This window comes from Citrus sinensis, chromosome 7, assembly GCF_022201045.2.
Source record: "Citrus sinensis cultivar Valencia sweet orange chromosome 7, DVS_A1.0, whole genome shotgun sequence".
Classification (NCBI taxonomy): Eukaryota; Viridiplantae; Streptophyta; class Magnoliopsida; order Sapindales; family Rutaceae; genus Citrus; species Citrus sinensis.
In genome coordinates this window covers 358,916-371,077 of record NC_068562.1, presented here as the reverse complement: position 1 = coordinate 371,077, position 12,162 = coordinate 358,916, and the positions used below count along the sequence as shown (strand labels likewise).

General features: G+C 36.9%; 2 protein-coding genes across 11 annotated transcripts; one reads left to right on the top strand and one right to left on the bottom strand.

Moving 5' to 3' along the window:
- Positions 1 to 375: 375 nt before the first annotated feature.
- LOC102608669 (DNA mismatch repair protein MLH3) lies at positions 376 to 8,682 on the bottom strand. 9 transcript variants are annotated; one of them, XM_052445074.1, is made up of 24 exons: positions 8,378 to 8,680; positions 8,199 to 8,250; positions 8,040 to 8,087; positions 7,781 to 7,944; positions 7,636 to 7,693; positions 7,454 to 7,511; positions 7,266 to 7,358; positions 7,020 to 7,185; positions 6,910 to 6,925; positions 6,303 to 6,523; positions 6,065 to 6,177; positions 5,921 to 5,952; positions 3,677 to 5,728; positions 3,499 to 3,595; positions 3,251 to 3,413; positions 2,961 to 3,158; positions 2,416 to 2,460; positions 2,286 to 2,339; positions 2,087 to 2,193; positions 1,741 to 1,789; positions 1,544 to 1,603; positions 1,363 to 1,435; positions 890 to 975; positions 376 to 817 (listed from the first exon to the last, which is right to left on the bottom strand). In XM_052445074.1, the coding sequence occupies exons 1-24, from the start codon at positions 8,501 to 8,503 to the stop codon at positions 653 to 655; spliced, it is 4,296 nt and encodes a 1,431-aa protein (XP_052301034.1). In that variant the 5' UTR covers positions 8,504 to 8,680; the 3' UTR covers positions 376 to 652. The 9 variants fall into 9 exon arrangements, 7 of the variants coding, with proteins under 7 accessions (XP_052301034.1, XP_052301036.1, XP_052301033.1 ...); XM_052445076.1 differs by having other exon boundaries at positions 5,938 to 6,018; positions 6,108 to 6,221; positions 6,404 to 6,523; XM_052445073.1 differs by having other exon boundaries at positions 5,938 to 6,018; positions 6,108 to 6,177; positions 8,378 to 8,679.
- A 910-nt stretch (positions 8,683 to 9,592) lies between these two features.
- On the top strand, positions 9,593 to 11,893 carry LOC102608953 (uncharacterized). Of its 2 annotated transcripts, none has more exons than XM_025098508.2 (2): positions 9,593 to 9,776; positions 10,484 to 11,893. In XM_025098508.2, exon 2 carries the CDS (start codon positions 10,554 to 10,556, stop codon positions 11,691 to 11,693), a length of 1,140 nt encoding a protein of 379 aa, XP_024954276.1. In that variant the 5' UTR covers positions 9,593 to 9,776; positions 10,484 to 10,553; the 3' UTR covers positions 11,694 to 11,893. The 2 variants fall into 2 exon arrangements, with proteins under 2 accessions (XP_024954276.1, XP_006467090.1); XM_006467027.4 differs by having other exon boundaries at positions 9,594 to 9,776; positions 10,534 to 11,893.
- The last annotated feature ends 269 nt before the right edge of the window (positions 11,894 to 12,162 follow it).

The following is a 12,162-nucleotide window of genomic DNA, read 5'->3' as shown; positions in this document are numbered from 1 at the left end:
TAGTTTGTTGAATACTTGGGAAAAAAATTAAAAAAACAAAGGAAATAGTGATGACATGATATTCTTTCTGGCCCTGTTGCCCTCCCTTCAAACGAATTGCAGAGAGTTTCCCCTGATTCCTCCTCTCTTTTGCGTTGGTGGATTTTTGTCTATTAAGAGGGTGAGTAAATTACTATTCAGTTAACGAAATTGCAATATTCTGTTGTCATCAGACGTATAAAACCATACCGAAGGGGAAACTTCTAACGCAAATTTCAGAGGTTAATTAAGTCCATTAGTTTATGTATTGATCGGCCTCAATCTGATGAAGGTAATTGCAACACTTCTTTGTTTACAGAGTCCACGGCGTATGCCGTCCTGTTTTGGAATACCAAGGAACCAAACCATGCACAATCTCACACGCTTCAATCATGAGAGAGAGAAATGGAAGAGCGGAGATTGTGCTTCATTACATACAAATCCGTAATTACAGAACCCATCCATCTGCCGAATATACTTGTCTTCAGCATACCTCAGAATAAAAAGTGTGCAATGCACTAGACAGAGAATGACTTTACACAAGGAATGAATACCTCCATTATTACACATAGCTTGAGAAAGAATGTGTCGATTGAACACGTAAAGAGCTGCCAAATAGATAGTTATGTGAACACTATCCTCTAACCCCAGTTAATAAACGCCGGCTTGCACGCTTAAGACTTATTTCTCCACGATGTAAGCCATGCCACAACTCACTTGAATTGTTAAGCTGAGCTATCTGTTTATGTAATGCCTCCAAGTTGACAAGTGGTACCGTTGTTGGTCGTCCATGAGCACACTGCATAAAATCTCTTGAGTGCATCATTCAAAAACCTCTTTCTGGTAAACACACTCTAAAAATTTAACTTACTTGGAAACACAGAGAGGTCTGCTTTAGCTCTTCAACAATAAGGGCACATTCTGAAGGCAGCAAAGAATCTCCAAACATAATTGCTCCTTAACAATCAAAAGATTACCAATAACAAAGAACAAAGAAAAGGGCATTAGAAGAACAAATTCTTTGCACACACAAGTTATTGCCGCAATTTGTGGGGTGGGACCAAAAAAGAAGGTTGAAAGAAAGAAAAATTGTAGAATTTGAGAAAGGAAAAATAAAGAGTCCAACATGTGCCTGACAAAGCATTAGTTCACAGGAGTAAGATCAAGACATAAGAAAGCATTTTGATATTGTTGAGTGGGGGGAGGGGGAGCGGCGGAATGAACATTAACAATGCAAATATTTCTTATGTCTAACATAAAATATTCACCCACAAGATTAAGCTTTAGTTACATTTAATCATGCCGCGTGACTGGCATCTTTCAACCAGGATAAAGCATGTATACCTCTGCAGGCTTTAGAATTAAGGACTCGAAGAACAGAAGGAGGGGTTGTTGACGATCCATCCGTATCAGCAAGCTAGGAATGGGATGCGAAATACAGAAAGAAAGACATTAAATAAAGAAAAAAGAATAACAAGAATGAAAAGAGAAATGGTTCAAATAAGAGAAAAACTTCGTATATCACCTGCTGAAGAAATTCTAAAAGGTCTACATCAGATAAATTGACGCCGAAAATGCAGGGTACCTGCAAGCCATTTACATGAAATGATAATATCAGCAACAGATAAACACACCAGAGACAGCCTGCTTCACACCAGGTAATACATTTCTCCCAAACAACCATTTGGCCAATAACTCAGTAAGAAAATGACAGTGCTTTACCGCGAGAAGTGTGATAACAGTTATCTGCCGCTGAAGAAGATTCAAATTCCTGCAAAAGTGGGTAAACATTAATAAAAAGCTATCACTAAAATTAACTGATGAATTATATGAAGGAATGAATATATAACAGACTACTACTCAGAATCCTGCTTAGTGGCCATTAGGTTAACAATTGCATGTTGGAAATCTTCTAACAACCATCACATATATAAATTCATCTCAGATCAGAATGATGATCTGAGTTTAGTTTATTGTGTTGTCTGATCTCTAGCTAGCAATAATTGCAAGCTCCTTCATGTAGTATTCTGTACGAACGAAAGCAGTTTTAGATAGAGAGAGAAATTACTTGTTGAAGGATCTTGAACCTTGAGTATGAATATTGCAGATCCAACCCCAATCTTTTATCTGTTCAGCAAAATTTTGCAGTAATTGATACCCAATCTCTGGAAGGACCTGTCGTGATATATCAAACTTAGGCATCACTGAAAATAACAAACAATTTCAGGCCTAAACCCCCAACAGCATCAAAACAAAAGAAAACTTACCAGCTCTTGTTCAGCATCCAAATAGGCTACTGACTTCCCTTCTCCAGATAACACCTAAGCATTCAACTAGTGTTATGAGTCGCAATAAATACATCAATTTTTAAGATTTAAATTGCACAATAATTCTCACCTTATGACGAAGTTCTTCCAGTCGAATCCTTTCATCTGCAGCATGCTGTATTTTAAAAGCCATTGTCAAAGATATCCATTCATGTGTTAACAAGCGTAAGATAGAACTCCGGTACGGGCGTGTGCACTATGAACAATATTCTATGCCAGCATAGAAAATTGTTCACGGTGCAAATCAGCAATTTATAAGTAATGAACCCACAGAGGCAACCCACTATCTAGCATAAGACAAATTTTATTTGTGCTGAGGGTTGTGTACAAGTATCTCTAAATATAAGTAACAATTACTTTCAATAACTCTTTCAAAGTCCGTGTTTTAATTGTACAAGACATAACATGCCAGACACTGTTACCAAAGATTAGATGTCCACCTGAACCCTTGGGGAGAATTTTATGGTTTCCAGAACTAGGCAAATAACAGATCATATTCATCGAAATTTTATTGTCACATGTATGATATCTAATTGTGTTTATTATGATAATGGAGAAGCAGAAATTCCATGCTAGGACAAAACAAATAAAAAATAGAAGACATATTGGATGAACCTGATCAATTACTGCAAGTGTTCCACCAGCCACTACCGGGATGAATTTCTTATCCACCTGTTGGAGAACCTTGGCATCTTCAAGGCAACTTTTATTGATAGAATCAGGAATAAAAAATTCTCCAGTAAGATGTAAGAGTCCCGAAGAGATGTCGAGTATATTATCTTGATTGTGAATATCACAGGATATATTGTTATTCTGAAAAACAAACATTAAAATCATTGACTCTTGTGAACCTAAAATGATAAAAGATTTATCAGTACTTGAGTATATTTTAAAATATACTCAACTGTAGTCTGTGGATGACCATTCCGCCATTTGGTCCCTGAAATAATAGTACCTTCAGCCTGAGCTGCAAGGTGAGCATGTGGACAAAGGGATAACTTAAAATTTTCAGCTTTATGAGTCTCCTCCAAGTCCAAAATGGTACTTGACTCAATCTTGAAATCCGGTCTGCAATCAAGCCACAATTAGGAGGCAAAAGGTAACATTCTTCAACCCCAAAACCGCTTATTTTGGTGACATAAAATAGTGTTACCTGGGGCCATACCTGAAATCCTCCTCCTCAGAACTTGGCTTAACATTTGTATTACAGACACCAGAAGATTGTTGGAGATGCTTAAATGCACCAGCCTCTGCAAAAATTACAGACATTAGTGAAGCTAGCATTTTGAGTGCCTAGTCTCAAAAGGGAAAATACATCCCATGACCACCACCTGGAGAATTTTTGGCACAATGCAAGGTATGAGCATTTGATTTTCCAGCTTCCACTGAACAACAATTTAAGGAGATATACCTCCTTTTATACCTGTGAAATGGTGGAGCCGAATGGCTTCTTCTTGACAATTCTTTATGAATAGGATTTGGTTCACAGTTATGATTTCTAAATTTATACCTTTGGGTTTCAGGATTATCATATTCTATACTGCTCGAGACAGAGCATAACCAGTCTGTCTTATCAAATGGCACATCAGAATGTTCTCGGGAGAATTTATTACAAGGGTCATGTTCCTGGAGATATTTGCAGAAGTCTTCGCTAGAACTCTCATAATAGTCAAAACGTAATCCACTTCTTGCTGTGGTGCACTTTTCTTGGTTGGATCTCCTCAATTTACTGTCATAATCAAATTTGTAATTCTCTTCAGTATCTGCCAATTGCCCACGACTAGTTCCTTCACCCAATATGGAGTTTCCTTCAAGTGCATTGTTATAGATAAAATGTCCATCATTCCAAGAAGCACCTTGAGGAAAGGGATCTGAGATTTTAGAGCACCATACAGAATTCAAGGCCTTATAATCTGAGATAGAGTTCCCCACTGGTTCAATAGAATCAGATAAGAAGTTAGTTTCTTTAGTAAAAGGCTCTGCATGAGATGGGAATAAGTTCAGGGAAGCTCTTGACATAAGATCAAATCCAGCTGTTATGTCCCCAGCTGTCGTGAGCCTGGGGAGGTGCTGAGAGCATGATGCCTCATCCTGCAATGGAGTCCTTGAAAATGAATCAAAACTCTGGTTACTAAAATCAGCTTCTAGGATATCCATCCTTTTATCATAACAAACCCGCTTCCGCTTCCGTTTGTACTTGAAGCACCCAGTCGATGATTCACATCTTTCCTCGCCGCCAGAAAACAGAGCCCCACCAAGTGGCGGGCTTCCTTGTGAAAAGCAGCTTTGATGAAGAGGCTTTTTGATGTCCTTGCTAACCTCAAATTCATTGCTAAATTCATCCTTATCTAAAGGTGATGCGGTACCTGACGCTCCATTGCTCACACCAGGTTCAATTTGAAGGTATTCATACCCCCGTTGTGAATTCAAAAGGTCACCCTCCACTGGAATGCTGGATCTTCCATCAGCCAAAAAGCAAGTCTCCAAGAAATAACTTCCTTTTAATGAAAATCTGTTACCAGATGTCCATCCATGGAGGTCAATCTTCCGGAGTACTGGGGATAAGCATTCAGCAAACGGACAATCCAACAATTTAGATGAGTATTTGGGCTGAGAAACAAGTTCCCTCTTAGAATTTTCCTCTTCAAGTTCTGGAGTATGTTTCTCAAACTCTCCAAATATGATTCTTTCACATTCCTCACGAAACAAATGATCACCCTCTTTGGAAAGATTCTCCAAAGGAGAAGAGTAAAGGTGAGGAGAAGACTGATGATATTGGAACCTGCTACTTTCTATTGTCCAAGCATGGCGGTCAATCTTCCAGGGCACTATGGGCAAGCATTTGGCAAATGAACCATCCGACAACCCAAAAGAATATTTTGGCTGAGGAACATACTCCATTTCAGTATTTTCCTCTTGAAGCTCTGCCGGATCTTTCTCAGCATCTCCAAATGTGATTCTTTCACATTCCTTACGAAACAAATGATCTCCCTCTTTTTTAAGATTCTCCAAAGGGGGAGAGAAAAGGTGGCGAGAAGGCTGATGATCTTGGAACCAGCTACTTTCTATTGTCCACACTCGGTGGTCAATCTTCGGGGGCACTATGGGTAAGCATTCAGCAAATGAACCATCCAACAAACTGGAAGAGTGTTTTGGCTGAGAAAAAAATTCCATCTCAGTATTTTCTTCTGCAAGTTCTACAGGATCTTTCTGGAACTCTTGAAATGTGATTCTTTCACATTCCTTATGAAACATATGATCACGCTGTTTGGCAAGATTCTTCAAAGGGGAAGAGTGAAGGTGAGTAGAAGACTGGTGACTTTGGAACCTGCTACTTTCTAATGGCAGCTCAGCATCCTCTAACATATCCACATCAAAAGAATCTAGCAACAAAAAGAAAACTTAATATGTCAGCACAGAGGAATAAAAAAAAGTTTTTCTGGAGAAATCAATGGAAAAATTAACTAATGAAAAAGTTATTCCTCTAGCATCCACAAGATATTATGCCGCATTAAATGAAATAATTCTAATATAAAGGGGATGAAGAACTTGACACAGATAGATTTTTGACGTACAAAAGTATGAAAGGTACCTCCAGCAGATATGATGTTGTTATGTTTATTCAACATTTCATCTTTTCCAAATTTATTGGCTGTGCAACTCATGGATACTCCTGGAAATTTCAGTCATTAAGAATCACTTCTTGACCCATTATATGAATGCAACAACCATAGCAAGCAATTTTCATGAGAGTGAGTATACCATGCGCTATTTTTTTCATCCATGCAGAACGGATAGCCCGCTCAATGAAGGCAAGTACAGGTTCCCAGTCCTGGAACAAGAGCGAACAGACAGAGCTCAATAGCCCCAAAAAAGCTAAATAAATAAACCACTTGAGGATGTTAATAAATATACATAATTAGGTCACAATTCATGATCAGACATGAAATTCATTACCTTGAATACAACATGTGTCTTTAATGGGTCAAAGGTCAAATCATAGAGAGAATGTGGGCAACGTAAATTTAACAGGTAAGCTGGACATGCTTGAGACTTACTTCTCTTTCCTTTAAGGAATCCATTATTGGCCTTCCATGAATCCGAACAATCAAAACTAGCAGCCAAATGATTCAACAACTTGTGGATGGACCCTTTGCATACATACCTTGAATTAATATCTGACATTATGAAGGTCTACAAAAAAATATGATATGGAGTGGGCAAAAAAAAAAAAAAAAAAAAAAACGTTGCCCACAAAAAAACCAAACCGAACCGAATGTTAAAAAATTAATAAAAACCAATTGGTTCATATTAAAAACAAAAAGTTGAAAACCAAAAGAACCACAAGATACAAAGGAATTAACTGGAAAAAAGGGAAAAAATCAAACCAAACCAATTTGGTTCGGTTCGTTTTTATATATAGAGCAAAAACTGATAGGTTCAGTTCGATTCAGAATGAAACTGAACTGAGACATGCCCACCCCTACTAATTCCTCTTAAGCCCCAAATTTAAATGAAACTAAAAAACTGTATATCACCCAGGGATAAATTCAGGCATGGATACAAACATATTGGAAGGCCTGCAAAAAGGAAAATATTCTATTATAAAAAAGAGAAATAACATAAGAAATAAATGATGAATAATACAGGTTTTCAGTTATAAATCAACTTTACCTTAACGGAAATACTATCATAAGGACTGGATATGTAGCCAGAAATTTCTAATGCACCATCATTAGCATTCACTTCATCAAGAAAGCTGAAATCCTCAATCCCAAAACTACTTATCAAAAGTGCCAAAGGAGAAGATGAAGAACATGTGCAAAGAATCTCATCCTCACTGATACAAAGAATGAATATCATCAATAAACAAATATAAAAACTATCAAGCACAATATCACAATAGCGGCAGGGGAAAACCTTTCCATGTCAATAAATTTGAAGGAAACCTTTGGGTGCACAAGGGCAATTCGGAGTACACATTTTTTCACTGAGTGCAAGACCTTCTTGGGGCTTCCAAAGAGATAACGCAAATCACAAGCACAACATATAAGTGTAAACAATTGGAAGCAGGATTAAGAACGGAAAGAACTAAAGAAAATAACTACCTGGATTGCATATATTTCCTTCGAACTGGTTGGTTGTAAAATAAATCGCGAGAAACAACTGAAAGAAGCTAAGCCATTAGTTTATTAGAACAAGAAATAAACTGAATATGATTAGCAAAAAATCTGGAAGAGGGTAACTGGTCCACACATGCTAACAGTGTCACAAGGTAACAGATATTTACCTGTTGTACCCACATCTTTCCTTTCATCATCAATTCCAAGATACAAACACTTGGATCCCTGAAAAGAATGTCAAAAAACTTAACTTGCATAAACAGCAGCAAAAATACATATTTTGTTAAAAGTATAATATTCTATCATCTGTACCTTCATGACCTTACGATATCCATTTGGCCTCCCATGGGCTTTAGTTATAATCTCCAACAGCGAGACATCAGATATAGAAGCCAATGCTTCTCCCCGAAATCCAAAGGTCCCAATGCCAGTCGCATCATCCATATCAGCCAAATGGCCTAGCTTTGACGTTGCTGCTAACACATTATAAATACACTCAAATACCATCACTTAATCATAAGCATCAACTAATAAAAACCTAAAAAGCAAAATAAGCAAATAATTTATCTACCATGTCTTTCTCCCAACAACACCAACCCATCTCTAGAAATGCCAGATCCTGAAATCACATGAATTGGAGTCAAATAAAGACGGAAACAAAGACCACCTATGCACATTTTACTCTTTGAACTAAAAAAGAATAACAACAAAACAGTACAGAACTACTCACCATCATCCACTACTTTCACATAACAATTGCAAACCCCGACATAAACAAATACCTGAAACAACAAAGAATCACCAAAAACCCTGTTTCAAAACACAATACTTGCTTCAAATGCAAGTCACATTCACAAACCCACAAGTAATTCAGAGATTGGTAAAATGTCAACGGCTTGAATTTATTACCTTTGTTGCCCCAGCATCAACACTGTTAAAAACGAGCTCCTCAACAACCCTTGTTAAGTCAAACAAGACAGTCCCAGAACGCACCGTATTGCGAACTGCCTCTGGCAATCGGTTGATGGTCCCCATTAAAGATAAAGTTTCAGTATTTTTTCGCGGGCACGCATAAAGCTTCGATCTTTTTTTCCCTTCTCTTTTGTGGGTTTTCGAGAACGAAGAGGGTTGGGGGGGGAAAAAAGGCGGTTTCTCTACGTATATGAAAGCGAAGGGAGCCAACTTGCGCCGTTTGTGTGAAATGTGTTAACCATAACTGACGGGAAATGAAATCACACGTGAGGTTAGGTGGTTAGTTGTCTTGTTCCATTGCGCAACACGTCATCTCTAACATCAACACGTAAGATGATGAGTTGATTGATATTTATTTATTAATTAATTAATTTTTCCCACTTACTTAAGGTTTGGCTGCCGTAATTTTTCCGGTGGAGTAACATAGGTTTAGTCCCCGGCGGGTAATTACTCTGCTGGCCAGCAAAGTTACTGAAATACCCTTCATACCTCTTAAGAAAGAAAATAGAAAGAAATAAAGTAGGCATAGCATTATTGAAAAGAAAAACTCTTAAAAACTTGATATAAAAACATCTTTAATTTTTACAGAAATTTAATTTAAAAATTTTATTATTACATTTTAAATTTATTTTTTAAATAATAATATGCATCAAGATGGTCAAGAATGACCAATAAAACTTTAAATCATTTTTTTATTCGTTGTTTTTTCATTTATTTTTTTATTTTGAACTTTCTAAATAGTAGTGACTAATGTAATGAATCAATTGATTAAGAAATTTTTTTAATAATATTCTACATAGTTCAATCATTTTTCAATTTGAAGTTCAAGTAAACTGTAACTTGAGAAGAGTTAAATGTATCTATTATTTATGTCTGAATATCATTATATATATAATAATCAATAAATATTTAAAAATTATTTAAATCAATTATCATACTAATATACAGGTAAATCCGCGGTGGCAATAAGGTAATTGAGACATAAAAAGGAGGTGAGTTGTAAGAAAGAAAAACAGGATCCATATGGGTAAAAATATGGTGGTGAAAGTTGTAGTTTCCAAATGGGATTTGCGTCTTGGGTTTATAGAATCAGAACCAATCAAAATTCTTTCTGACATTTAAATTATACGTGTATATATGTATATATACACACACACAAGCGATCATTTCTTTGAGACCTTCAATTTCATCCTCTCTATGTGAGCCGAAAACAAATACAAGAAAATAAAAAAATAATAATAATAACAAAAAAAACCCTAATTTTCAACTCGCTTTTCCTCTGTTTTTATAACAGAAACACAACACGCAGACGTTAAACATATGATCAAGTTTTGAGGTATATTAGAATTCGGCTATTAGCTCTGTTTCATTATCATGTTTTGAATCAAATGTCAAAAAGGATTAGAAAATTAAGCTGATTCATATAATTCTTTTAAATCAAGCTTGTTTTTTGATAAAAATTGTTGTTTGCGTTGGCGTAATTTAGTTTTCTGGATTGGAATTGAGGTGGGAATGTGGGAATTCTGTCGGTTACATGATTTTTTTTTAGTGTTTGATCGTATTGCATGGTGTGTGTTTGTTTGAATTCTGTTTTTGTTTTGTCCTTCTGTTGCTGTGTTTCGTGAGCTTGATTTGATGGTGCTGAGATGGGGATGAAAGAAAGTTAAGGTTTTGCATTGTGATGTGTGTTATTTTTATTTTATTTATGTATAGAGAGAGAGAAAGAGAGAAGAAGAAGAAGAAGATCATCAATCTGTGAAAGGGGTTGTTTAAGTTGGTACCTTTTTGTTTTATCACAAGTTGAAAGGATGGGGAGTTTTAGGGTTTCAGATTGTGTTCGTTTTTGTTTGTTTGCTATGGATTCTAATTGTGGATATGAAGTATGGCTGAAATCCGATTCAGTTGCAAGCAGAGGATAAATCTATGTTGGTTTTGAATTATTTCAACGGTGTTTTCTGTTTAGGTTTTTTAATGAATTCAGATTTTATTTTGGGTTTGGCTATGCATTCAATTATGATTAAGTGATTGTTGTTGTCATGTTAGTATTAAATGTAGCTGGGGCGATCACATACTCTATTCATTTCTGTATCTAGGGTTTGATTGCCAAAGAATAATGGAGGCTAACATTTGTGACATCAATCACTTAGATGGTGATGTCCTTTTGCCTCCTCGTAAGCGTCTTCTTGCTGGATTCAAGAAACAGAGTTCTGATGGCAACGGTAATTGCAATGACAATGATAATGGTGCTGTGCATCAGCCAGATGTTCCTTCTTCTTCATCACCTTACAGTCCTTCTTCTAGTGAATATTCAAGTGAATTTAATGCCCGTCTTAACAATTTATTGAAATCTACTATGAGTAGTTCAAATCTTTCACCTGAAGAGATTGCAGAGTTGGCCGAATCAGCAGCTATTGCTGCAGTTAAGGCGGCGGAGGATGCCAGAACTGCAGCAGAGGAGAAAGCTGCTACTGCAACTAGAGCGATTACTGCAGCTAAAAGTGCTTTAGACTTGGTTGCTTCATTTAATGAAGAGGGAGCTTCCAAGGAGAGACACTTGAAAAAGAATAAGCTGAAGAAGCATGTTCCGGTTCAGCTTTTGTACAAAAAGAACCAATTAAAGGAGGACAGTAAGACCGACGAAGAACTAGCTCGAAGATTACATCGAGTCATGAACAGCTCCCCCAGGATCTCAAAGAACCTTACGAGCTCTGACTTGAAGGGTCATAAACATAAGAAGCTTAAAATCTCTCCGGCATCTGAAAAAATTAGGGTTTCCTATGGGGGTTTAGTCTTGGGAGGAAACACAGTATGTACATCCAGTAGACATGCTGTAGTAGGCGAGGTGGACTTTGAAAATGAGGGCATCTTTAGGGAGGTGTACACAGTTGATGAAGATGAAAAGGTGGACCAAATGCAGGTGGGCAGTGGGGAGGCTGGAGTAAGTCACTCGAAAGAAAAGGCTTTGGAAGAAACGAGTTCACCTGGGAGAAAGAGGGGAAGGCTGAAGTTAAAAAAGCTTCCCTTAAGCTATTGCACCTCAAGGGATAGAGAGAATACCAAGGAGGGGATGATTACTAGAACCTCTCCGTTAACTGATAAGAATATTGGCAATCCTCCTGGTGGTAATGCCGTGCCCTTGTTTTCTATGGAGCCTTCTTCAGATGGTGTGATGCCAATTGAAGCTACACCATGGAAATGCCAGGATTTCAAGGCACCTGAATGTATCAAACAAAATAAAGTGGTGCAGTCATAGTGTTCAAAGTCCTACTGTGGCAACTGGCGGCTACCATGATAGAATTTGATAGCTGAGGCAGGATTTCAAATGCACTTTTTATAGGAACGGCTTGATTTGATTTATCTTTTTGTTTTTCTCTTGCTTTGTAAGGAAGTTAAATTAATGTGTATATTTTTTTTTTAAAAAAAAGAAATTAAATGTTAAAATGTTTGCATCTAGCCTTCGCGTATCAAATTTTGCCCAGTCTTTGTTGCTTTAATGTCCCAGTGACAGATGTACCAAAAGTCATTTTTTATTTCTTGGTTTTGTAATTTTAGCAAGTCATATCATCTCTGTGATTGCTTGGGAATTCATGCAGTGTGAACTTATTACGTTAACATATAAATAATGGTTCTTTTCTGTCATCGTAAATGCAGAAGAAATGATTTTGATGAGGAAATGGATGTAGTACTACTACTACCCTGTATAAATGCAAGCGCAATAAATT

What these genes read in the sequence shown, in the direction of transcription:
- LOC102608669 (XM_052445073.1), bottom strand. Translation starts at nt 8,503, where the DNA reads ATGGGGACCATCAACCGATTGCCAGAGGCAGTTCGCAATACGGTGCGT. An exon ending in CACTTGCAGTAATTGATCAG is followed by an intron (nt 2,461 to 2,960) that starts GTTCATCCAATA and finishes TTTAAAATACAG; the next exon opens with CATGCTGCAGATGAAAGGAT. An exon ending in CTGTTATCACACTTCTCGCG is followed by an intron (nt 1,604 to 1,740) that starts GTAAAGCACTGT and finishes AATGGCTTGCAG; the next exon opens with GTACCCTGCATTTTCGGCGT.
- LOC102608953 (XM_025098508.2), top strand. Translation starts at nt 10,554, where the DNA reads ATGGAGGCTAACATTTGTGACATCAATCACTTAGATGGTGATGTCCTT.